Consider the following 27,965-nt stretch of genomic DNA (forward strand, 5'->3'; position numbering starts at 1 on the left):
GGTAATTAAAGATTACCTACCCATGTCTGGATCCTTCTTGTGCTCCAGTTTAAAGTCACCAATTCCTATCTCTTATTATAACCACTGGTATGAGGATCATTACTATGCAGACTTGGTTAACTTCATGTTAATGCAACTGGCCAGTCCCTAGCCAGGGGTCTAAACTATTACTTCGGGCTTCTGGTCTTACACTTATCTTTCAACATCAGCCCCTCATGTTGTTTTTTTTTTGTGTGGTGATGTACTTGGTCCTAAAGAATCCTATTACTAGTAATTTAAGAGCAGGGTTACCTGGGAGAAAAATAATCAATCTCATAACTATGTAGAACTTGCCAGAAAGTCATACCCCTATTCCCTACCATCTCCTTTTGGATCTACAATGTATGTCGTGTCTCCACCACAAAGAATTGCTAAGGAAATATTTCTGTGTTTAGGATGTTGTGTATGAAAATTATAAAATCAAAGTTGTTTCTATTAGTCAAAGCAGACTATATACAGAGTTGACTCACTTTTCTAACTGTTAACAGAAGAGTGTTCGTCAAAGGTGTTGAAGGCGAAGATGCTGCCCAGAAAAGTACATATGCACAGATTATGAAGCAAATACCATTTGCTGATCACAACAGGGTACAAAGGAGATAAGGAGGAACAGGACCTCCAATCTGTGAGGGACGACAGCATGAGTTCATGACTCAGCTCACACGGAAGAGAACACACGAGAGAACAAAAACTTAGAACGAACCATCCCACATGGGTTCATCATGAGCTGGCCCACCTTTAACCTGGGGAAGCATCCCTAATATGTCCATGTACCTTCTGGGAGTACCATGGACCTCTAGATGCTTGTCACCATCTGGGTTCTTCGTGCTGTAAACGGAGGCTCAGAGAGATCACATCCCTTCACTTCCATGCTTCCTGGCCTTCTCTATCACCCTATCCATACAAGTTTTCTGTTACTCAGAGGCAGAAGTGGTTTGGGGCAAAATTCCTTGGGGAATTATAAAGAATATTTGCTATTCAAACCCAACATCACATGGAACATATAAAGACTAAGGGTCTAAAGGGAAAGTATTCCAGGGGCACCTGCGTGGCTCAGTCGGTTAAGCGTCTGACTTTGGCTCAGCTCATGATCTCATGGTTTGTGAGTTCGAGCCCCACATCAGATTCTACACCAACAGTGTGGGACCTACCTGGGATTCTCTCTCTCTCTCTCTCTCTCTCTCTCTCTCTCTCTCCCTGCCCCTCCCCTACTTGCTCTCTCTCTTTCAAAATAAATAAATAAACTTAAAAAAAAAAAAAATAAGGGTGCCTGAGTAGCTCAGTCGGTTAAGCTCTGAATTCAGCTCAGGTCATGATCTCATGGCTTGTGGGTCAGGCTCACATCAGGCTCTGTACTGTCAGCTCAGAGCCTGGAGCTTGCTTAGGATTCTGTGTCTCCCTCTCTCTCTCTGCCCTTCACCTGCTCTCACTCTGTCTCCCTCAAAAATAAATAAACATAAAAAAATTAAAAATAAATAAGATAAGTAAAATAGAGGGAAAGTGTTTCAAAGGCACCCAGCCATGCGGAAACCATCTCTCTATCCAGCCCTCACATAAACTGCTGTGAATACTACTTTTCCGAAGAAGCCAACAATATCTTTTAACAGTGGTCTTTCTCCTAACTACAAAACGAAGGCATGTATCTTTGGAGGTACATTTTACTTTACTCTCTGTTCCTCTTTGTTTTACATTTTGAGTTGGTCCATTTGAAGGAGGGCCTGTTGTGAACTTGTTTACTTGCATTCATTTTTCTTGAGGCGGCGTACGGAGGAAGAAAATTGCATTCCAATCCCTCTGAAAAGATGTTTATTCTTCATTTCATAACAGGGGTAGCAAACACTGCAACTATCTCTACAACTGCGGTTCTTCACACTTTTTGGTATGAAACCCCAAGAAAAGCTGATGAAAGCTAAGGATACTAGTCATTGAAAAAAATGCATATAAAATATTGAAAACAATTTCAGCACTATCACCTTTCCCTTGAAGCCCATCCAAGAAGAGCACAGGTCCACGGGCAAGAGATTGACAGTCCACACTTTGCTAGCTTTTTCTTTCTCAGTCTCTCTGTTTTTCTTCTCCAGATCAAGTCTAGACAGAGAACTTTAGTAATGACATGGTGGAAAACTCAGCAGATGAGAGAAGGAAGAGACACTTCAGTCCTGTATTCTACCAACATACACCCTGAGTCTGATGTTCTGCTGAGGCCAAGTCTAACACCTGGTATTTAGAGAGTGTGGTTACACAAATAATCCCAAAGAACAGGGTAGTAAGCAGTCAGTAATCACTGACTAGTCTACCTCTGGGTGAGTTTTGGCACTCACAGTTTCACAGGCTAAAAAAAATTCTTCAGTGGATCTTTTTTTTTTTTTTTAATTTTCTTTTAATGTTTATTTATTTTAGAGACAGAGATACAGAGCACAAGTGGGGTCGGGGCAGAGAGAGAGGGAGATGGAATCTGCAACAGGCTCCAGGTTCTGAGCTGTCAGCACAGAGCCCGACGCGGGGCTTGAACCCACGAACCGTGAGATAATGACCGGAGCTGAAGTCAGTCACTCAACCGACTGAGCCATCCAGGTGTCCCAGTGGATCTTTTTGTTTTTTCTAAGTTTATTTATTTATTTATTTGAGGCGGGGAACGGGTGTTCCATGCATGGGGTAGGGGCAGAGAGAGAGAATCCCAAGCAGGCACTGCACTGTCAACACAGAGTCCGAGGTGCACGCTGTCAGCATGGAGCCTGATGTGGGGCTCGAACTCATGAATTGCGAGATCGAGACTTGAGCCTAAATCAGGAATCGGATGCTTAAGTGACTGAGCCACCCAGGTGCCCCTTCAGTGGATCTTTGCATGGCTGCAGCCTTCTCATCGACTGCTCATCATTCAAATGTCACTTCCTAAAAGAGTGGGTTCCTAACCATCCTAAGTAGCTCCCTCACCAATAAAGCCATTCTCCAGCACACAACCCTACTTAAGAGCCTTCAAAATGCTTACCATTACCTGAGATTATTTTTATTGTTGCTTTTTTCTTGCTAAATGTCTATACACCTAACTAGATGTAAGTTACACAGGAGGAGAGATTTTGTCTGCAACTTTCTCTGTTATATCCTCAGCATTTCCAATAGCACCTGGCACTCACAAAACATTGTGAGTTGATGAATGTGATGGAACCAGGTTGATGGTCAGAAACATTTTCATCTGTGATTTTTGCATCTATACTTTTATACAAGTGCGTAGCTCATTACAGGTATTGGAGGAGCTGTGTGCCAAATCCAACAATACTTCTGATGGGAATGTTTCTAAAATGTGCAATTGTTGCTTTATTTCTGCTCTGTCATTTTTCACAGGTTTCAAACGTGTCATAAAACATTATTGGGTCAGGGACCATGCAGGCCACCAGATGGTTGAGAATGATTTATTTCCTTGATTTCAGACTCCTGAAGAAAGATTGCAGGAAGAAAGCCAGTTCTTATCTCTGAGCTTAGAGAATATGAAAGATAAAAGGGACCTTGAAGTTCATCTAGTCCAGATCCACTCTTAATTTAAAAACCCATTCTATCTGCCAATGACATGGTTATCTGACCTTGACTTTAATATTTTTAGTGATGAGCCACTCATTATTTTATAAGAGAACCTGTGTCACAACTGGACGGATTTTGATGAGCAAGGTCTTCCTTCTATTGATTCAAAATTTCCTTCCTGTAATGTCTGGCCCTTGGAGCAACAATGAGCAAGTCTAGTTCCTGTTCTGAATGATGAACTTTGAAATATTTGAAGACATCTAAAATATCTCCCCCTTAGTATCTGCTACTTCAGAATAAGTAACATAAATACCTCCAGCTGTCTCTCACTTGTTCCTCCCTGTTAGACCCCTCCATCTTCCAGGTGGATAGTCTCTGGGCACTCTTCAATTAGGAAACATGTTCTCCAGGGCAAAGTGGAATTGAGTCTTATTTTTAATGATGGGTTTAATTGTATTTGTACCATAAAGCTACTAAGCGATCCACTTTTGTAAGTCAACTATGCATATAATTATGCACTGTATCATTACCAATACCAGCATCTGTTATTAATTATAAAATGCAAAAGCAGAGCTACTCTGATATAATGAACCTCCATCTCTGCTGGAAGTCTATCTAAAGAATATCTTGTAACTGGCAATGTCGGCTTGCTACTGAAAATCTTTTGATGAAAATATGAAAAAGCTTTTAAAATAATCTGGCTTCTCAACTTGCACATGCACAATAATATGGCTTCTATCAATCTCAAAATCCATAGAACAAGTAATTATAGACAGCCTGAATGTAAGGTATTCCATTATAAATACTACCAGCGGAAATAATCTAAGATAAACTAGTAAAAATGAATGGCATTCTTACAGCAGAAAAAAAAAACAACAAAACTTATCAAATGTTTAATTGAAAGCTTTTCAACTAAACAAAGCACAAGTGCAGTGAATCTGTCCATATTCAGACTTTATGGGAAGATCTGGCAAATTGATTTGTGTTTTGTCATTCTTATGATCAACATTGGTTATAATCATATTATCAGTATTAATCACTAAAAAGGGTAGAGATTATATATAGTGCTGTAGCCCAATATTTTCCCATACTGACTTGCCACTCCTAAAAACTAACAAATGGATTAAGTTCACACTAGGAAAGTTGATAGGTTTCAACTCACATATACACTTAATATCTATACTGTAATCATCTGTGTTTTTAAAGCCTAGTGGTAAGTTATAATGTATTTGAATATCCAAATATGTTCGCATTTAATAATATCTTAGAAATATTAAGCATTGTTTTCTGTTCTATGGCATGAACAGGACCTTAACTATTGAACTTGTTAGCTGGCCATCCTTATTTCAGACTTTCACCCGGAAAAAAAAGATGTAGCATAATCACTAAAGAACTCAGAGACACTGAGCGAATGATTCTTTGATTATCTTTTAAAAGAGGCAACCTAGGTAATTCAGTGGTTTCAACAATTCTTGTTATGAGTTGAGTTGTGTTCCCCACAAAAGCATATGTTGAGGTCCTAATCCCCAGAACCTCAAATGTGGTCTTATTTTGAAATAGAGTCATTGCCGATGTAATTAGTTAAGATGAAGTCATACTGAAAGAGGATGGGCCCCTACTCCAACATGACTTGTGTCTTTATGAACAAGGTGAAATCTGGAGATCTACACAAACAGGGAGAATTCCATGTGAATATGAAGGCAGGGATTGGAGTGATGCTTCTACAACCAAGGAACACAAAAGATTGTCATCCAACTGCCGGAAGCTGAGGGAAGGACATAGAACAGATTCTTCCTCACACCCCTCAGAAGGAACCAACCTTCCTGACACCTTGATCTCAAGCTTCCTAGCTTTCAGAACCATGAAACAATAAGTATCTCCTGTTTAAGCCACTCACTTTGAGGTTCTTTATTACAGCAGCCCTAGGAAACAAATACAATTCTAAATCCCTTAAAAAATCCTTGGCACACTTCTTTGTGGCACTTCAGGGCCCAAAGCACTTTATTTTGGATATGCTTAATGTGGCATAGTCTTGTCCTCTGAGATGAATTCTTTAACAGCCAAAAGCTACTTATACGTAAGCTATAAATACAATGGATCATTTGTGGAGGTAATCCGCCATTTTTCTCAAATAAGTTAATTTACACCATAAACTAATGAAACTGATTTTTGTGCATCTCTACAATTGACTTTGGAAGCCTAAAAGATGTTTTGAACAATAGGATTTTTAGGGAAAGACATAGAGCCTCTTAAGATTACTGTCTTGAAATACATAAATACATATATAAATCCGGATGTTCTGTTTTAAAAAAAAGTTTTGCTCTTTATCACCATGCTTTATGGTAAGCCAGAGGTTTTCAATGGTGCTTTTGGATACCCAGATGCTTGACTGGAGATGTTATTGGGAAATAATCCCAGCCCCTCAGCCTGAGCACCCTCCCTGTCATCTGATTTACATTTTGAGTTTCCACTCTAGATCAAGACTGCAATAAAATTTTCTGTAATGTGGAAATGTCTCATATCTGCATTGTCTAATACTGAAGCTGCAAGTCTCAAGTGGCTTTTAAGCATTTGAAATGTAGCTATTTGAACTAACGAAATGAAATTTTAATTTAATTTAATTTTAATTTTAATAGCCACATGTAGCTATTGGTGACTGTACTGGATGGTATAGTTCTAGATTTTAATTTGAATTTAGATTCTGCTGCTAACAAAGTTTGAAAATCACCACTAAAAAGGAAAGAATAGGAAAGCTTCTGCTAACAAAGGAATAACTGGTTATTCTGAAAATTTTTCCCAGAAAACGCGAATAGGCAACTTTCTTGGGCATGTGAGGATTGATTTTAAACCCAGTGAGCATCTAATTTCTTTAAATCAGCTAACTAAAACTAACATCGCTGATCATTAGCCAGTAGGGGGAACTGAAGAGTAGAGGACAACGTTTTCCCTGGAGAGTGGGATTTTTTTTTCCTACATATGTTTTCGTCTCTGTGGAGGCCCTAAAATACATAGTCTGTTCAAGAACTCCAAACCTTGTCTTCTGAAATATTCAGAGTTCTTTATACACTCCGCATGCACCTGTTTCCAAAGAATCCCCAGGAGGCAAGAGAACTTGGTTCTAGACAATACAGTTTAAAATCCAATTGATTCTAAATCTAGTCTTCCCCAATTCCTTTTTTGTTTAACTTCTTTTTTAACGTTTATTTATTTTTGAGAGAGACAGAGTGTGAGCAGGGGAGGGGCAGAGAGAGAGGAAGACACAGAATCTGAAGCTGGGTCCAGGCTCTGAGCTGTCAACGCAGAGCCTGGTGCAGGGCTTGAATTCACAAACCACGAGATCATGACCTGAGCCGAAGTTGGACACTTAACTGATTGAGCCACCCAGGCACCCCCTACCCCCCACCAATTTCCTTTGTTAACACATGATGATTTTATACTGATTTTTAGTGCTATCCTGTTTCTCCACAAATTAGAGAATTTTAAGGGCCTTTATATTTAGATAGAAGAGGAAAATTTCATTGGCAAATTGTTGATTCTTTACCTAAAAGTCATTATAAGAAAACCTGTATGCATGATAGGTTCACAACGTATGGCCTTACCTCTTGATAAAGGTCACTGAGATCTTCCTGGTGGGCCTGTTTGGAACATCCTGGGAATTCCCTAACACAACAGGAATCTGGGGGCCAGTCCATCTCTGTCATTTCCAGCCAGTCGGTGAAGTACACCACCCCACAGCATTTAAACTGCAAAAGAATGACTGGTCAGGTTCAGCAACTACAAAAATATTTTCTTAACTTACAGAAGATTAAACGTTAGATTTCTTAAATTTTTGTACCCAGAGCCAAACTCACCTCTCTCATTACCTAACGATGTGTGTACATTCTATGTTGACGACAAAAATGCAGCCAAGGACCCTATAATGGAACACTTCTGAACAATAATGCTCATAACACATGCAAACAGATCAGGCATAGCTGAATCTCTCCACGACTGTATGGTCCTCCGTAAGTGATCATTCAGCAGCAGACTGAACATTCACAGTAACAAAATCATTAGCAAGAATCCTATATTTACCATTAAAACTTTAGCTACTAAAGAACAGTTGATCCATCTATTTGCATATCACCTAGTTTAACTAATATAACTGCTTAATAAATTCAGACATTAAATTACAAGTTTCCATTATCTCTGTAGAAAGAGTCGTTGACCAAAAGTCCACATCACAAAGATTACCCAACTTGGATTGATTAACCACTAAATTTTCAAAAATTTTTCAAAAGATAAACACAGGTTTGGCCAACAAATTTTTATTTAATTGAATGAGAATCTTGAAATAAAGTATCATATTCTAGCACCATGATCTCAGAAGAAATGATATGCCTTTAGCTTTAATAAAATTGGATTTAAGGAAAATTACTGTTGTCTTTTGTTTCTTTTTATCTAATTTCACCAAGGATTAGCAAAAACTTTTTCTGGTGAAAGTTTAGAAACACTGCTTAAGGATATATGTAGATTAGATTCAGAATAATTAACTATGATAATTTTCTGCCCTTGGATAGAGGGAGTTACTCTTCCCTACAGTCAAAAACAAGGACTCCTGGCAATCACTGAAAAGAACTTTGCCAAGAGTGACTGGCTCTGCAAATTATGTAGCCCAACAGACCAATCTGTGTGCAGGATTAACACCGTATCATAAACTAGCACAATCCACCATTTCAAAATCCAACTAAAATCATCTATGAGGAATTCTGAACTTCTCATGTAAAATGAAACAAGGAAAATACTAAAAACCATTTTACACTTTTCCTTTTGCCTAAGTAACTAATTAAAAAAAAATCTTCAGACTATTGTAAATGATGAATTACTGATGCCACGAGTAATACTAAAATTTTCTGAGAAACATTTTTTATATTGTTACTACTTGCCTTTTATAAACTTGTTCTAAAAGCTACAGATATACCATAAACATCATAAATTAGGTCAAACATAATTTGACATCATATATTTTACAAAAGGCCTTGAGTATCCATAAAAAACATATGTAGTAAAAAGACTTCACTTTCTAAAAATCATAAACTACTATATTTCCAAGGCAGGCTTTTTCAATTCTTGCACTCAGAGAAAACCCACTTCTCTCGTTTCCTAAGGACATGTGTTTTTCTATGTTGACGACAGAAGTACAGTTCTTGGAACTCAAGCTCCATCCACAATAGAACAGCCCATTTATCTGGCCTGGTCAGGAAATGAGGTGCTCCACAGAAATGACTTTTCCAAATAACTGAAGCATACCATGTTCAGTGCCAGATATATTTTTTAATATTAATAAGTCACTGAGTCATTTTTTTTCTTTTTACATAGTTGTTTTTCTTTGTCAACAGGAGATACTAAATCGGTAATGAAATTTTCCCTGAGAACTCCCCTAAGTGGTCCCTCCACGACACTAGGCATGACTGTGGTCTACCTCTGCTCACGGTTTTCTCACCACCTTTAAAACCACATTATTGAGAGAGGGCCACTCTTGCTAGCATCCTGTGAAACTGGAAAATACCACCACAACTTTACATATAAAGAAAGGTTCTGACGGGCCAAGTAACTTGCAGAGACCAGTATGTGGCAGGAGCCTATTTATTCCAAAGCCTGTACTCCAACCATTAAGTTAAAATAAATAAGTAAATACACCTTTAAAAATGAGTTTTTAAAAAATATATGAAATAAAGATCACTAAGGCTTGAGTGAGAGTCCACTAAAAGGAGGTACATGCATAGAACTGCACTGAATGAGGGTCAGAAAAACTGGGGCCCCACCAGGTCACTTTTAGCTCTACAGTTTATTTTGCTAGAGGGGTGTTATGGGCTGAAATGTGTTCTCCCTTCCCAAAATTCACCCCAAAATGTGACCACATTTGGAGATAGGACCTTTACAGATGTAATTAAATTAAAAGAAGGTCATAAAGGTGGGATCTACTCCCATATGACTTACATCCATATTAAGAAGGAGAAATCTGAACACAGATACATACAGAAGGAAGACGACGTGAAGAAACAGGGAAAAGACTGCTGTCTACAAGCCTGGGAGAGAGGCCTCAGAAGAAGTCACCCCTGCACCCCTCGATCTCAGACTTCTAGCCTTCCAAACGGTGAGACAATGCATTTCTGTTATTCAAGCCCCCAGTGGTAACTTATTATGGCCATAGCCCTAGCAAACTAACACATAGGGGCTTTAAAAGACTCTTTTGGGGTGCCCAGAGATCTTCGCCATCTCCTTTTGGGGGAACTGGGCCTATGATACAGAGGAGGGAACTTACCAGGCAACGAGGCTAAAAACATGTACTATCATTTGCAGTGCTGTACTTCGTCTACCTAAGTAAAGCCCCTCTTTGTGCCACTGGAAAAAAACTCACCTTGCTTTCTAGCCTGTTTTATCATGGTCTACATCAGAAATCCCAGGACATAAGGAGCTCTAGACAGCTTCCACCCAGGGCAGTAGCTGAACACATCTTACCATAAATTCCCTAAGGCCTCACCTTTTTTCCCTTCACGTTGCCTTTAGTACAAATGAACAGTAAACAAACAAAGTCAGGAAGCATTTAAATAAATAGGAAATCTGTGTCACTATGATAATTTTCACCATCTCGACAACTGTAACACAAGGAGCCAAATTTGGAGATTATCCTGTAACTTGAACCTCTGCCCATATTCCAGACAGAGGAACTGAGCAGAAAGCTGGATATCTATCATGGAAGACGCTGCCTCTCACATGAGTTGTGGCCCAGCTCTAAAGGAAACGAAAGGAAACAGGCATACTTGGTCACCCCAGCATCTCCAATCACAAGAAAACTGCTTGGGCAGAGAGCTTGGTTTGAAGCAAGATCAGCGGTTAACTTCAAGTCACCGAATTTTAAGCATCTAAATATAGGCTGTGTTTGAGAAGATGATATCCATGGGGCTTTATGGAAGTTAGGTAAGAAAAGCTGAAAGCGCCTGTGCTTTGTAATGCTATAGTTAATAACCTTAAGCTAAATGAGATCAAGCTTAAGATCCCATTTATTCTTCTCAACAATCCAAGGAGGCAGGTAATTTTATTATCCCTATTTTACAGGTGAGGAGACTGAGGCTAAAGACGTTAAGTAAATGAGAGAAGCTCATGTAATATTAAGGAGCAGAGCCAGAATCTGAACCAAGATCTGACTAGAAAGCTCATGCTTCTTAAAAAAAAATGTTTATTTCTTTATTTTGAGAGAGAGAGAGCATGAGGGAGGGGGGGGGGGGAGAGAGAGAGAGAGAGAGAGAGAGAGAGAGAGAGAGAGAGAATCCCAAGCAGACTCCATGCTGTCAGCACACAGCCTGACACAGGGCTCCTTCCCATGAACTGCAACATCATGACCTGAGCTGAAATCAAGAGACGGACGATTAACCGGTTGAGCCACCCAGGTGCCCCAAAGCTTATGTTCTCAATGATATACTGATGCTTAATTCCCCAATAAGAACCATTATTTTTTAAAAAATTAACTGTTTAAAAATAAAGACAGCCCTAAAGGTCGTGAAAAATTATGTATTCAAATAAAACTTGGATATACATCAAGAAACTCTCATAAAACTTCACAGTAGGTTAGCAACATGGCTCTTAAGAAATTCTTAAAATATATGTGAAGCATGTGAAATGAAGGGAAAAATGGTACACACAGGAAGAAAAGAAGGGCATGGAGTTACTTAAGGTATTTCTCAGTAAAGAAGTCCACCCAGGGTAACTGAATCATAGGCTTCACTTTTCAGCACAGAGAAAATGACAAAGCCAAAGCTTTGAACATTTGTTTTGAAAGTGTGCCATTTATTCCATACCTTCTGCCTCAGACACTATAGCACTTACCTCTCTCTGGAAAAAATTCCAAGCGTGGGTAAGCCACCGGTATCTAGGTAAGCCATAATTTGTCATTCTGGCTTTCAAAGTGACCATGTCTGACCACTGTACTGGAACCTGGAGATAACAAACAAAATATCAACAGCTGGAATACACAAACACACACATACAGGAACACAAACGTTCACATATTCATAAATACAATCACTCACAGACTCATACACATACTTGGAATGTACTGCAATTAACAGATGCTATTTTAAACTTATATTTGTGGCCCAAATTAAGCTCAAGGTTATTAGCTACATATTAAACAATCTCTATGTGTAGATGTTTGCAGTAAATGAGGAAGTTCTTTACATTAAGCAAAGGAAAAAAAAGCCAAATCATTTAATGCTAATATCAAGCATTAGAAAGTCACAAAACAAGCAGTTTACTGTATATCCGACAGATCCAGCTAAAGAGCTCCTCATAACAAATGATCTTTGCCCAGAAAAGTCCTCTGATTTGATTTCAGAATGCTATGGAGTTGGTCTTTGAAGTGACTGCAGATTATAGCACTAAAATAATGGGATAAGAATTAAGAAGGAAAAGAATTCAGCTCAAGTCAAGCTTCACTACGGATTAAGTGTGTAAATATCTTTCCAAACATTGGGTTTCGGGTGCATGCTAGAATTTTAGAAAGAAAACCTCTCAGATTAAAGCGCTTTTGTGCTTCTTGCCCCCAGTCACCTAGCCCAGTCTCCCTTAACAGAGTGTTTAATCATGACAGCTTCAGGTACACAACCCAACAGTTGGCCAGAAACCTAGTCAGCATATCATGCAGTGCTTTATCTACAATGCCAGGGGAGAAACTGATGCATACACATCATAGTCTCACCACACATGTGGTATTAGGTTTACAATATGTAACTGGGGAACTGGACAGATATCCGTATCCGATCTATCGGGTAATACGGACCAAACTTAGCCAAACAAGCTTGACGCTAACTCAAGATTAGGACTATTTTGAAATCTTATTTTGAAAAGACAGTAATACCAATAGAAGTAGTTTCAAAATTCCTGACCACAGAAATTCTTCATTGTTTTCCTTTGTTACTTTTCTTTTTTAATACTTGGAAATGTGCATATAAAAGGAAACATGCCAACACTGGGGCACACAACTTTGTTCCCCCCGAAAAATGGTCTGACCAGGTATACTCCATGTTCGCACGGTTTCGACAAAGTTCAGGTAACTAAACCAAAACTTGGGCTACTCACTATAAGTTATTATTTCATATGCTTTTGAACATAATATACATAGAAAGGAAATAAATTCTCTAGAAATTTATAATCTGAAACAGTTAATATTTTTTATTTTTCTAGAGAAAGAACGAATAGGAGGTAACTATGTATAAGCAACAGCAATAACAAGGAAACAGACTGACGTCAAATCTCTTGATTTGGTTATCAGAATAGTCTTATTTTAAATTTTATTTTACAAAATAAATATAAGTTGTTTCCCTCTTGTGACCACAATCAATCTGAGACCAAATATGGCAAGAAACAGAGATCACTGAGGTTCTGGCACAAAATACTGTGATTTGGCCATAAAGGAAAACACAGTTATTGGCTCCTTGCATGGAACAGCTAAGAGCACAAAGCCCATTCTATGCAAAGGCTGGGTTCTGCAAAATTTGGCAGCTAATAAACTTTAATGGCACTTTTCTTTCACACTGCTATTAGAGCAAAAGCAATAAAAAAAAATTCTGACAAACTTTTTTTCCAAAGAACCATTTTCCACGTTTCACTTTTAAACAGCCCAAACAGCCCTTGCTCTATCCTGATGACTTAGTGGGGAAGATTTGTATAAGCAAACAGTGATGTACGCACTCAACTGAAATGGCAGTGTGCATCCATATAGTACCACTATGACACCAAGAAGATATGTGGCGACTGTCCCTTAACACAACAGAAGAAAGTATCTTCTAGAATTAGATTATATTAGAATCAAAACAGTTACTTTCACATACCTTAAATTAATTCACTTCATATTTGTTATAACTTGGGAGATTTATCAAATATCAGTATGACATAAAAACTATACAAACCATTTTAAAATCCATAGAGAGCAAACTTATTTCTAAAAACCTCTAATTATCAAAAAGAACATGATCAAAAGCTGAGCTGACGGGATCAGAGGTTAATTATACAACTACTATCTATTGCTTGAATGTCAAGAAGATATATGTATCTTGGGAAGAAAGAAAAAAATTAGAAGAGAACATCTCTTTATCAATAAAGCATAGAAACTGAGTCTGGAAGAACTACTCTTTCACTCCCCTAAATATACGATGTTTCTAGGGATGGAGTGAAAACGTGATTCTCAAAGACAGCAAGAACATTCCTATTTTAATAGGAGATTTCGTTTTAAAGAAAGTTTTTAACTTTCTTAAAATTAGTTATAACCTGCCCTGACTTTTCAATTTTTAACAGAAAAAAAAAATCATCATAAATTCTCTCTTCTTACTAAGAGCTGTCAGACAGGGGAAGCACTACTGTTCGGAGGGGTTCGGAGATGTGGCTGTGCCAAAGCATCGTTTACATGCAAATTAGCATATGCAAAGGACCCATTAGTCTCTAATTACCGCTTAGGATTCAAAACAGTCTCACAGGACAGTAACAGATTCACCACAGAATCTTCAATAACTGTATCGGTACCAAAACACTTCTATTTTATTACACAACTGCTGAAATGCCTCTCTGAAATAAATACAAAATAACCTCTCTCTTTTTAAAAGCTCTTAAATGTTAAAATGTTGAGGATTCACCTGGGGAACTTGTCACAAATGTGGATGCCTGGTGCCTGCCGTTTCTTCTTCTGCTTTCCCCTCTATTCTGGCCTAGTGCCCTATAATGTGCATTTTAAAGACTGCCCTGGGTGACTCCTGCTGTAGACAGTCCAAGGACTACTTGTTGAAAAACATCATCTTCCTGAAACAGAATTACTCCAAGATGCTCGCAGTGGAAAAATCTGGCCTGCCACCATGAAAACAGCCAGCAATCAAATATGCAGAGATGTTCAACCTCATTGGCGATAAACGCACCAATTTTCATCAATGACGTGGGCAAACGTTAAAAAAGTAATAATGCCTAGTGTTGCGCAAGGGTGAGGGGCAAGTGATAAACCAAGCAAGACTGGTAAAATCTTAAGACTGAGAGACTCTGACCGTTGTTCCTTCTCTCATTCATAGCTATAAAAGTTTATTTCAGTTGATAAAATGAAAGAAAAAAAATGCTTCAGAGCTGTTTTCAGGTAGCCAAGTCTCAAACTAGCAGAGTGTTTCTAGGCTAAAGTAAACACACAGCAACTCTTCAAATATAATTCTTAAAGTAGAAGATGGCTCAGCTTGTTGCGAATAGAAGATGCATGCTTCCTATTCATCAGCATACAGCTGCAGTGGGCATTTTCTGAGGCTTACATGTAGATTTTCAAGCTCTCCCAGATCCTGTTGCAAACACAAATGTTTCCTATTACACACTCAAAAGTTGGCACAATTATTTTAGGACACCTATTATTTGTAGTCTGTTGTATCCATGTTTAAGCAACCTGTGGAATTAAAGACATATAGTACAACAAATAAAACATTACAAATTATGATTTGGAACTATGCTTTAGACACAGACAAGAAAATGTTAATTTTCAGAGGTATTGGGACCATTATTGTTATCATATAGTATAAACATTCAAATTAATAATCATGTGCCTAAATAACTCCAAAGTATGTGATTTAGAAGTCTGCACTAGAGATTGTCCAGATTGTAACTGTATGCCACTTTGAACTCACCATAATCTCCTGTTCATAGGTCCAAACACCGCAAGCCAGTTCCACACAGAAAATGACGAGCAAACTTCCAAAGTACTGTAGGAGAACAAACAGTTAATGCTGTTAGGATAGAATCAAAACGAGATGCAGTCATTAGACACAAGCTAAATATTATTCAGCATTGTTTATCCAGTGGACAAGAAAACAGAGGCATTTAGTCAAGAAGCTCCCTTGGAAGTAGATGGGAGACGTGTCAGCAAATTTAGAGAAATCTGCAGACAACGTCCAACAACTCACGTACATGGGCCGTTTGGCTGGTGCTCTGTATTATCAAGTACTTTCATGATGAATTCACGCAAACACCTTGTGAAATGGATTGGACTACCTCATTTTATAAGTGAGAAAATTAATGCAGAAAGTAGGCAGTGCGATTTGCTCAAGAATGTGTACAGTGAATTCTGGAGGGCTAAGACCCTCGCAGTTGTGTCCCTTAAACCATACCTCCACACCTCTCCCATTGTGGAGGTACCATTGCAGAAATAGGAGGTAAAAGTGTCAGAAAGAAAGGGCTCTCTAAAAGTTTTCTTCACTAAATTCCAGCAGAAATAAAACAATACCAGTGCTTTCTGCATTTTACGGCACTGGGTCAGGGTGGGGGTCCCCAGTAGTGATGATTAGTGATTAACCCCCGTTACTGGAATGACATTTCCTTTACGGGCAGGAACTTTACTGTGTTCCTTGTTACAAAAAAGGTGCTCAATAAAGATTTGTTATCTAATAGAATAAATGAAAACAAAGCAGAGTGATATCACTGTAAGAGACTGGGAGCTGCCTTGGACTGGGTGATCTCTAGGAAGGTGATTTTTAGGAAGAGTCAGTAATGACAACGAGAAGGCAATGCTGATAAGATTCGTGGAAAAGCAATCCAGGAAGGGGAACTATTAAGTGCAAGGTCACCTATCTGAGCATGCTAATTAGTTAAGAACTCCCTGGTAACTGGAGCACAGAAGGAGGCAGGGTGGGTACAGGGACTATAAGTAGACCACGATGAGGAGTTTATTTATTTTTTTTAATGTTTATTTATTTTTGAGAGAGAGACAGAGCACAGGCAAGGGAGGGGCAGAGAGAGGGGGGTACACAGAATCCAAAGCAGCCTGCAGGCTCCGAGCCGTCAGCACAGAGCCCGACGTGGGGCCCGAACTCAGGAACCGAGAGATCGTGACCTGAGCCGAAGTCGGAGGCTTAACCGACTGAGCCACCCAGGTGCCCCGATGAGGAGTTTAAAGAGCCAGGTCTTCATGGGCAGTAAAAAGGATTTTGGCTTTTATTCAAAGTGTAATCAAAATCCAGCGGCATGTGACAAGATCTGACGTACATCATAAAAACATAATTCTGGCTGTTTTGTAAAAAAACGACCTGCAGGAAAGCAAAGGTGTGATATTAAAAAAAATTGCTAAATAAAAAAATTGCTGAGCTAGGATGGCAGCAGGGAAATGGGCTGATACAGGATTGGGAGCCATCAAAACTTGAACACTGAACTTGAACTTGAAAGGGGAGGAGGAAATAAGAAATCTAGAAAATTGAGCTGATTTTCTACTACTTCCAGGATATAGCCCTATTATTTAAAGACATCAGTCACTGCTACTAGTTTTAATTTGCTTCTTTCATATAAAAAAATAAAGAATATGTAGCTGCATAATCTCGTAGATCATAACATGGTTTGAAAATAAGAATTGGTTCAAAAGATAAAGTGATATTTTTTAAGGTATTCCATTTTAGCACTTTTATTTTCAATATATGCAGTACTCCTGGTCAGCATCAATCTACTCAAATCTCACTGCCTTACTTTAAAGATTTTAGCCTTACAATGATGATGAGAAGAAAGTTTGTGAACACAGTACTCTAAGTCAGTTTTTCTGTAAATTCTCTTTCACGGCTTACTTAAGAGATTTCTAGACATGAACAATACTACATTTCCCCTCTTATGTTACAAAGAGCAAATATTCAATAATTGTATACTAGATCAATTTTTTCTACATTTTAGAAGACCCTGCAAGAGAGTAAGACTCTAGAGAAAAATTATACCATGGGATATTTTTGTTTTCTCAAATCCGTAATCTAAATTCTTTTCAAAATTGACGTTAGGTTACAATGAAGACCAAAGCAGCCCTGAAAAGCAAGACATCTCTAAAATAAAACATAGACATGGACACTGTTGCTTGTCAGGAGAAAACCTTACTTTGCCTTGAGGATCACCAGGCAGATTTCTGGATTGATTTTATATCCTTTTAAATTCCACTTGAGTCACTTCTCTTGTTTCTTGCCTCCTGGAGTCACTGGCCAGTGAAGGGCCAGCAGAAGGGCCCCAAGCACAGAACCCAGGGCAAAGTGCCCAGATGTAAGCAATACTTGTAATACCTGGGTAACTGTGCCAGGCCTATGGATCCAAACAGTGTAGTAACTACTCACACGCCAGCACCTCTGATTTCTTGTGGTGAGCATTACAATGGGCTAGCAACATCATGACCTAAGCATCTCCAGGAATACATAAATAAAGCCTATAGAACTTAAACAATCACTTATTAAAAACTCAAAACTGAGATTACCTATCATGAGAAGGATGAAGTCCACATAAGTTGGACACTCCTTTACCTCTGGGAAAACTCTAAAATTATTTTATCTTTTCAGATTTCCAATGATGTCACTGGATGCAAGTTCTTTCATATAAAACAATACTTCTGTCTTTATTCTACTTATACTCGGGAGCACAGATTTATTTCAGCTTCAGATTGAAAACGCACATTTCATCAACATTGTAAAACCTCCTTGAACTAAATTAAATCTAAAATTTAATTCAAGGGGCGCCTGGGTGGCGCAGTCGGTTAAGCGTCCGACTTCAGCCAGGTCACGATCTCGCGGTCCGTGAGTTCGAGCCCCGCGTCAGGCTCTGGGCTGATGGCTCAGAGCCTGGAGCCTGTTTCCGATTCTGTGTCTCCCTCTCTCTCTGCCCCTCCCCCGTTCATGCTCTGTCTCTCTCTGTCCCAAAAATAAATAAATGTTGAAAAAAAAAAAAATTTAAAAAAAAAATAAAATTTAATTCAAATTATACATATATATATGTTTGTTTGTTTGTTTGTTTTACAAACAATGTTGCAGTCTCATGGTCAGATGCCTTTGCTTTGTTGTCATTGTATTGGCCTCACACATCTAGTCTTCTAATTCCAAGGAAAATGTTAAATGCCAAATCCATTGTGAACACAACAAAGAGAGATCAACCCCATTTACTCCTACTTTTTCTTTTTCAGTGAGCTCTGGGTCTTAGATGGTCATCCTCAGATTGACTATTGACCAGAGAATCCCTCTGCCAGTATTTTGTTTAAGGGCTGGACCTGAGTGAGGCATCTGCTAATCCATAAGTTCAACAGAACAAAGCTAGCAAAGAATAAAGCAATGGCTCCTGCTGACCTTTGCTATGGTATGAAGTGCACATACGTATCACATTTCACTAAAAAGCCCTCCATTGTCCTCGACAGTATTGGGAACGTGTGCATATCTCCCCTGACGGCGTTCGCCTGTGTCTCTCCTGCACGTCTACATCTACCATCCCCCTGCACACGCCTGGGTGAGGTGGTCTGTGCCAATCTAGTTTGCAGACCAACCAGCTACTCTCATCTCCTTCCTGAAACTTGAGAAGAGCTCAGAATTTGGAGTCAGAAGACTGAAGTTCAAACCCAGATCTGAACACACTCTGTGACCTCTGGCAAATCATTAAACTGGCCTGGCTTCAAGTTTGCTCATCTGTATGGTCAAGATGCAATAAAGCCTTCTTTGCTATTATCATCAAGGTTGATGGGAGGGTGGTTTGAAAAATTTTTTAATTTTAAATTTGCAAGACATTATACAAATGTTATTCTGAACCAGTGTGTGAAATGCAATCCGATATTGACTTGTCCTTCCTTGCCGTAGAGGAAGTGCATTACCTACAACATGACCCGTTTTTTTCCTCATTATGGTTCTCCAGCATTTCCTCTCTCGTTCTTTACCACTTTGCTTTTCTCTTTCCCTCCATGTATGGCAGGGTTCCCACTGTGGTACATCAGGCCTCAGAGGCTTTGGCTTTTAAACCAGTGAGGTGCTTCACACCTAAGACACAGTGCTCATTAACTATTTGATTATTGGTTCTGCCTGGCAGGGATCTAGTTCTTTTTTTGTTTTTTTAAGTTTGTTTATTTTGAGAGGGAGATAGAGCACAAGCAGGTGAGGGACTGAGAGAGAGGGAAAGAGAGAATCTCAAGCAGGCCCCGCACTGTCAGCAAGGAGCCCAACATGGGGCTCGAACCCACGAACCCTCAGATCATTACCTGAGCAGAAACCAAGCGTTGGACGCTTAATGGACGGAGTCAGCCAAGTGCCCCTACCTGAGCAGTACCTGTCACACAGCAACTAGTCAATAAATGTTTGGTGGGAATAATAGTTTACCAACGAAAAAGACCAATTTCAGATTTCCTTGAGATTCTCCAATTCGAACTGTTTCCTATTGACGTTTGACTCCCCTTGACTTCTGCTTAAACATTTAAAGAAATTTTAAATGTTGCCTTTCTGTGTTACTATTGTCTTTTTTTGTGGGTTACTATATGATAATCCGGTGTGCCTTTAAACAATTGGGACGATTTAATGAAGCTAAATGAAAGGAGCTTTCTTCAGCTACCGACAACTGAACATTTTCAACAAATGAAGAATGTGAAGCTGTGTGTTTATACAAAAAAAAAAAAAATTCAGAATGCGATCATTTGCATGACAAACTATTTTATTTGCTTTAAACATGATCCAATACAGAGTTCCTTAAAATAGCTAAGCTCATCTACTGTAACTCAACCAAAATTTGTGTTCTATGGATAAGCTTTATCTCTAAGCATATGTTCATGAAAAAAAACTGCATCAAATAAGGCAAGCGGACAATAGGACACACACCCCAAAATATGCAATTAATTAGTGACTTTTTTTAACCAAGTCTCTCAGGCTGAGGGTAATTACTGTCAGCTAAGAACTGAGAGCCCTCCCTAGGTTAGATAAAAGAAGATCAAATAAAACACTGTATGTGAAGTTGCTTTGTTGACTCTTTTTAAACGAGACAAATGAGAAGAACATGGGATCTGAAATAAAATAGACTTGGCGTCCAGATTCTGGCTCATGTACGTATCAATTGGATGAATGTGGGCAAACCACTAAGCCTCAGTTTCCTCATTTGTAAAATGAGAATGTTAAAAATAACCTTGCGGTGTTGTGCTAAGGATTCAATCAGGTAAAGTGTTCTTGGGTTGTAAACACTCCCTAAATAGCAGCTATTAGTAACCGTATCATAGCACCTAGTAGAGTATAAACTCAATGAGGACAAGACGTATCATTCTGGCTTAAATACTTAACATACTGACTGGGATAGTGCACGTACTCAAGGCCTATTTCTTGAGTAGATGTGCTAGGATCAGAGGAGGATGGTGAGTAACATGGTTCATTTCCTTTTATCAGCGGCACTCCCACTAAAGGACGTCTAATCCTACAAGCTATTTGACAAAATCTTTACTGAAATCCCTATCTAATGTGAATATAGCTGGTATTTTTCCAAACATCTCTATTAGGAAGCCAAGGAGGAAGTAGTGGGTGGGGAACCCAACTTCTCTTTAAAAAGGACTGAAATCAAGTTGTTATTTTAAACTAAGATTGGCCACAATATCCACAATATGGCAAGAATGGCATAGGGTTAACGACTCCCTTTGTCCACTGGAAATTTTTGAGGAGCAAGAGAAGGACATGAAATCCCACCTTCCTATTTAAGCCCTTGGTGACTTGTGGCTAAATGCCTCCCCCAAGAGAAACAAAGGAGATTTATTCCTCCCCATTAAAGGTTATTTCATCTCATTATATGTATACAGACAAAATAGTAAAATCTCAAGGAAGTCCTTTCCTAAAAAAACATTTATTTATAAAAATGATTTGGTTCCCTGATACCATCCACCCCAGGATTTCCTCCTAAAGAAAGCAGATTAATAAATACATGTCCCTATCCCTTCTCCCTCCTGAAATTTCACTAAAAAAAAGGGGGAGGGGGCATTTTTTTAAAAAAAGGTATATTCCCAGAGGTAAAGGAAAAGGAGATAGCAACAAGTATAGTTTGGAAATGTACAAATTTATCAACAGTCCCCCAAAAGCTGAGTCGTAACCTAGTGGAGAAATTTGAAAACAACAGGGTCCCCCAAATGCTCAGATATTGGCAGCTGGGATACCACTGAAAGTGGAAGAAGGTAGAGCTAAAGAATGACTCGTTGCAAACCTGTTTAGGAAGAAGTGAGACCCCTCAGGTCCCTTTCCCCACACCAGGTAGCTGGGTGACTACCCAACCCCACCCATACGGAAGTTGGGGATATTCATTCTCTGGAGACAGTAAAACAGAGTGTCAGGACTAGGGACACTGGATACAGTAGAGGATAAAGTACCGTACTAAAAAAGAGAATTGAAGTTCAAATTTACACACCTTTTCCACAAAGGTTCAAAACTCCAGTCGAACCAAAATAAGCATTGGCTTTCTCAGTAGAAGACTGGAAGCGAAAGGGCAGTGGAGGAATGTCCTCAACATTCTAGGGAAAAAATGATTTCTAACCTATAATTCCGTAGCAATCAAAATTATCATGAAAAGGCAAATAAAGCCATTTTTAGCCATATAGGCTTCAAAAAAATTGTCTCCTCTTCAGCAAACAACTGAAAGATGTGCTTCCTAAAATGAGAGACTGAACAGAAAATGGCAATGACTTGGAATCCAAAAAACAGGGATCTAAAATAAGAGAGAGACAAAGTAAATCCCAGAATGGTAGTAAAGGGATAGCCCATGATGCAAAAGCTTCAGTGGGCCTAGACTGGAGCATGTCTAGAATGTTCTGAGAGAGATTTCTTAAAAAAAAAATTTGATAGAATGCCCCAAATATTTGGACATATAAAGAGAACAGTTATACCAGAGGGAGTTTAGAGTTGAATTACACAGAAATACATAGAAAATAGAGTTATTAATTCCAAGAAAAACAAAGTATTATTCCAGAAAGAAAAATTAAACCCAGTACTTTCCTGGCCCAGCTGTGAATAGTATTTACATAGTCCTAATCCTAAGCACTGATCTATCCAGAGTTATGACACGTCCGGGTTGAGGTATCATAGGAAGTATGCCTGAAAGGTTGGGGCATGAGGGCAGGAAAGGGCACCAGTTCTCCATCTTAATAAGTTCTTCATCATAAGAAGTCAGTGGGTAGTGCTTACAGCTAAAAATTTTTAAAAATGAGAATTTACATAAATATGAGATTTAGAGATGGGGAAGTAAATTCCAAGGGAATCTGTGAAAACAAAATTGAGAGCAGCTGCCACTTAGGAGTGGAAGATGGCGTAAGACTACTATTTCTTATCATAAGGCCTTGAGAATGAAATTAACTGTAAATTATGTGCATGAAGCACTCTGACACAAATAAAAGCAAAATTAAAACAAACAATAGTCCCCCTGAAGCCCTGACACCAAAGAGAAGAAGCTTGGAGACAGGATTATCTATGTTCTACATAGAAAACGTTATTCAAACAGGCTGCGAATTTTAAGTGGCCCGATTATACTTCACGGTTACTGGAACTAAAGGCGGTGGGTGGCAAATGGAAACTTCATGCTCAGGTGCTGTCATCTTTTTGCTAAATGCACCTTCAGTAGCTTAAAATAGGAGTGCTACAACAAAATACAAAAGTGTATACTTAAATGTGATTTATAGACCCAACCCAGGGGTCTCTCTGTATTACTAGATCCTGTTGGGCAATTCGGATCTCTCCTGCAACATTGCTCATTAAAACCACACATACAGTCTTCTCAGACTAGTGTGAGTTGGATTATTTTCCATGATATTTCATTTCAGTCAAAAAATTATGAAGCTTAGAATTCTATTTTGTGGGCAATTTCATTCAATGAGAGGGGCCTGGTTTTAGTTAACTTGCTGGAGAGAGATATATTTGTATACTCAAGTCACGTGAGTATATAACATTGTAAGTGCACAAAAGTATATTAAATGTATGTAAAAAAATCAAGTATACTACTATAGCTATGCAAATATGTGTATGTGAGTGCATACACACACACATATGCATGCATAAATAATTTACTGTGCCAGAGATTTACATGCTATATAATTTATATAATTATATAATATGTAATATACAATTATATAATGCTATACTATACAATTTACTTCTCAAAAAATATTGCAAGAGCATCATTATGCTATTTTTAAAAAGGGAAATGGAGCTAGGCACATTCTCACATAAGTGAGAGGCAATAGAACACTAAGTTTTTCAGAGCCCAGGCTCTGAAGTCAAACATCCTAGATTCAGATCCCAGCTTTACTACTTAATAGTTGGGCAAATCACTTTTCTAGATCTCAATGTCCTCATCTGTAAAATGCGGATAACAGTAGTGAAGCCTCATGGTATGGTTTGGAGAATTTACATACAATACTGGCTGGCACATAGCATGTTATTATATTAGGGATATTGGTGGTGGTGTTAGCAATATCTCACAATCTACCATTTAATAGACCCCCAACTTATGAACATACATACACACAGGGACATGTTCACATATGTTTATATAAAACTTTTCTTATCTTTGAACTGATAGGGAATGACCTAAAAACCTTATGTTCCCATCTTTGACCTTTCCTAGCTGGAAAAAAAAAAGACTGCCAATAATTTCAAAATTTTAAAGATGGCAAAAAAAAAAATGTCCTTTTTTTGTCCATCTATAATGGCTAGTTAAAGGTACAAATGCTGTTTTACTGGCTATGTAAAATCCTTGACAAGTTATATCAGAAATTCCATCTCTTATTTTTATGTTTTGGACTTCTATTAAGTCAGTCAGGTCAGCTTCTTTCCAATAGTAAAATTAATTTTTATTCTTATTCACATTTTACAATTTTATAATGAAGTCTGGTGTCATGTAGGCAATGGGTGCTTCACTGTTCATTAAATGGAACTTTTATGAAAGCACTAATAAATGAAAGTGATTTTTTATACCTTTAATTCTTTACTGTTAACAATCAATAATAATAAAATTTCTAAGAAAGTAGTATTTATTTTTTGTATAAAATATCAAATAATTTTCACTTTTGGGAAAAGAGAGTAATGTTTAAATTTTTGTTTCCAGCTTTGATCAGTCTAAGGAAAACATAAAAGCAATCAATGTATTGAGTGTTTAAATTTGAAGAGTATTACATTTTATTTTATTCTAACGTTTATTTATTTTTGAGAGACAGAGAGAGACAGAGCATGAGTGGGGGAGGGGCAGAGAGAGAGGGAGACACAGAATCCGAAGCAGGCTCCATCCAGGCTCTGAGCTGTCAGCACAGAGCCCGACGCGGGGCTGGAACTCACAGACCGCGAGATCATGACCTGAGACAAAGTCGACGCTCAACCAACTGAGCCACCCAGGCACCCCTGGGGAGTTTTAAGTTTTATAAGCAGTTGAGAAATACAGGAAAAAATATTTTTGATTACTAAGAGCATCTTATAGAAAATATATTGTATTACTGCAAAACTTCTATCTTCATTCCTTCCAGCTTTAAAGAGAAGACTCTGAGATATACAGTATCTAAAGGAAACCAAAAGCCCTAGATCCAACCTACCACAAATAAACCAGGCACTTATTTTCCAAACTGTTTTTCTACGTAAGTACCAACTAGAAAATAACTTTTACATTAAAACAAAATTCTAATGTTTTCCTTGAACACTGTCATATAAGTTTCTCTGTGCAAGCAAGCAGATAATCAGCCAAGTATCACAGAACACTTTCAGTAAGAATATATTTCACTGAGAGAAAAGTAAAAATTATAGACACTGTAAAAATTATTTTAACCTGCTATGCTCTTAATTTATAGCTAAAAAAAATTATAACTAAAAACTCAGGCCATTTTATCTTAAGAAACATTCAAAATATTGAAAACCAGAAAAGTCAGATTCGCTTATCTTGGAAAATTAGTACAATCTGAGATTCACCTCCCTGCAAATGAAAACAATTTCAAAATATAACATACTTTACTGGACATCTTAATATTTTTAAAACACGGTGCCTTCTGACTCCTATCTACACACTACATATCCAGCACTTATAACAAACAAAAAGTTTGATTAAAAGCCTACATTCATGAAATGATAAATGATAAACTCCAGTCTCTACCCTGTCAAATACTAAACTCTGCAAGCTTTCAGTGCTAAGTATCTCTATGTCAGTTGTTTATTTTTCCTTTCCTGGTGATTGGAGGTTTAAAAATATTATATTACTTATAGTTAGTAAATAAGAGAATTCCAGTGCCAAATATTTGTACAAGATAATGGAACAGCCGACATTTTGTTAAGAATCCACTGGGACTAAACTACTAACAGTCCAAGAGTACTTGCTGCTTAAAATATACACCCAGACAAAGCCTCTGTGTTAGCCTAGTCTCAAAACCATGTCATGGGCTTGGTACTTTCTGACGGCTAATTATTCACCACATTCTATGTCTCTCTACAAATTCTTCAAAGAAAAGGCAACGTTAAATATCCTTTTTTTTTTAAGAATCACAAATGAGTGAGATCAGTCTAATTTAGGAAAAAACCAGAACTATAATTTTTTAGAAACATAATTTTTGAAGAAACATAATCTTGTAACTCCTGAGCCCATACAAAAGTTCAGGGTAAGGTAAGAAAATATGAGCATGATATATATGGTCCTTTGTTCATGCTTATGTTTGAATAAATATAGAGGAATATTTCTAATAGCACATCTTAATTTATGTTCCCTTTCAATTTTATCTTCTCCAGTAATTGCTGGGCTGATTTCTTTATCAAGGATGTTGGTGAAGTTCAAATTAGTACGTGTTTGCTTCATGTGCTGTTCAAACTATTTGAGAAATGTGTTACACCAGAATCTGAGGGACTTAGCCAAGGGCTACGAGTTCTCAGGGTCAATGATCTATATCATGAGAAGTAAAGCATTAAGGGTGAGGCAATAAAGCAGCTGGACATGCTAGACAGGTTACCACATATATGGCTTCTGTTGCTTTGTAAGCTAGGTCAGCGAAAGTCTGCCTGCTCAGCCCTATCTCCAAAGATTTACAGGGTGTTACTGGTCTCTGAAGAGGCTATCTTTACATATAATTGGGCCATTTCTCAGAATTTGAGACAGGGGTTCCCATCACCAGACCCCGGGCAGAAAAGTGCAAACAGGAAGGAGCTTTAGAAATATTCTAAGCAACAATAGCCAAAACAACACCAGACCTGCTTCGCATCCAGACGGCTCCTCTCACATAGACCCATCCAAAGGTGGTCAGATCCCTCCCGAACATACGAGGGGCAGGAGTTCATTATCACAGGCACTTTTATGACAGCATCTTTTATGAGACAACAGGTTAAGAAACTGGAAATTTTAAAAGATGTTTCATTGGGCAGGAAGAGAACTTACACTCTAACCTCAGTCAGTAACTTTTGAACCTATTTGTAACTCTATGTCTGCGAAAGTTATCTTCTTCTAAATCACATTATTTTAATTATTTGACACTTATTTTGAGACAAGATATGCACTTTAACTTATTTTTGTATATTCTCCAGAACACCACAAACCCTATTTGTTAAAAAGAGTATTATAATAAAATGTTTCCTTCAATTGTACACATCTACACCTACAAATATTTATTATAAGTACAGAGGGTTGTTTTCTTTCTTTCTTTCTTTCTTTCTTTCTTTCTTTCTTTCTTTCTTTCTTTCTTTCTTTCTTTCTTGTTTTGATAAATCTATTCAAGCAAAAAAACATTCTTCCTAAGCCAAAAATGCACTTTCTTCCTTAAAAGAAGAAAGTCATGCTTAATGTTCAGGGAGAGAAAAATCATTAAATTCTCACCAAAGTTGTTCAAACATCAATATTTCAGCCTAAGTGATAAAGGAATCATGTAAATTAAACAGCATGAGGGGCGTCTGGGTGGCTCAGTCGGTTAAGCATCCGACTTCGGCTCAGGTCGTGATCTTGCGGTCCGTGAGTTCGAGCCCCACATCAGGCTCTGTGCTGATGGCTCAGAGCCTGGAGCCTGTTTCAAATTCTGTGTCTCCCTCTCTCTCTGACCCTCCCCCCATTCATGCTCTGTCTCTCTCTGTGTGTCAAAAATAAACGTTAAAAAAAAAAATTAAACAGCATGAATTACAGAACTATTTTAAAGAAATGCACCCTTGTCACAACAAATATTTGAGCTACACCAATGTTGAAAAGTAGAAATCCTCCAAGACCTGCTTTTATCAACAGACCAACAATCATTTGAATGGAGTATATCCATTATCTATGGGTAAATGCTTCTAACACGCTTGGAAAGTTTATTCTCCAACAAGTTAAGCAGTTCTACAACAATCCTCTGACACCAGTTAGTTATTTATGGAACTGTTTTTTTTCCCCCCTGAGGCTGGAAAATTGCTGCAGCACTTCAAAGAACTACTGTTCTGACCCTTCCACAGGAGTCCTTGAACCTGGCTTGTCTCCCTAAGAACACCTTAGCCCTGCACCCAGTTTCCTGGTTACTACTTTAACCTGATAACCATATTTTTGCTGTGACACCTGAACTAAACACACCCAGATTCACAGAACTTTTTTTATAATGTACTTCTGAAAAGAAAATTCTAAGACATTAGACTTCCCCACCTCAGTACCTTCATTTC

At 38.2% G+C, this 27,965-nt stretch overlaps 1 protein-coding gene across 3 annotated transcripts in view; it reads right to left on the minus strand.

Annotated features, from left to right (window-relative positions):
* The window catches only part of TSPAN12 (tetraspanin 12), a 65,542-nt gene that overhangs the window by 14,122 nt on the left and 23,455 nt on the right, over positions 1–27,965 (minus strand). For all 3 annotated transcript variants that reach the window (XM_047847404.1, XM_047847412.1, XM_047847423.1), the window contains 3 exons: positions 15,237–15,311; positions 11,419–11,526; positions 7,152–7,295 (listed from right to left, as the gene is read on the minus strand). In XM_047847404.1, the coding sequence (XP_047703360.1) occupies positions 7,152–7,295; positions 11,419–11,526; positions 15,237–15,311 (327 nt within the window). The remainder of the gene's footprint in view (positions 1–7,151; positions 7,296–11,418; positions 11,527–15,236; positions 15,312–27,965) is intronic.

This window comes from Prionailurus viverrinus, chromosome A2, assembly GCF_022837055.1.
Source record: "Prionailurus viverrinus isolate Anna chromosome A2, UM_Priviv_1.0, whole genome shotgun sequence".
Lineage (NCBI taxonomy): Eukaryota > Metazoa > Chordata > Mammalia > Carnivora > Felidae > Prionailurus > Prionailurus viverrinus.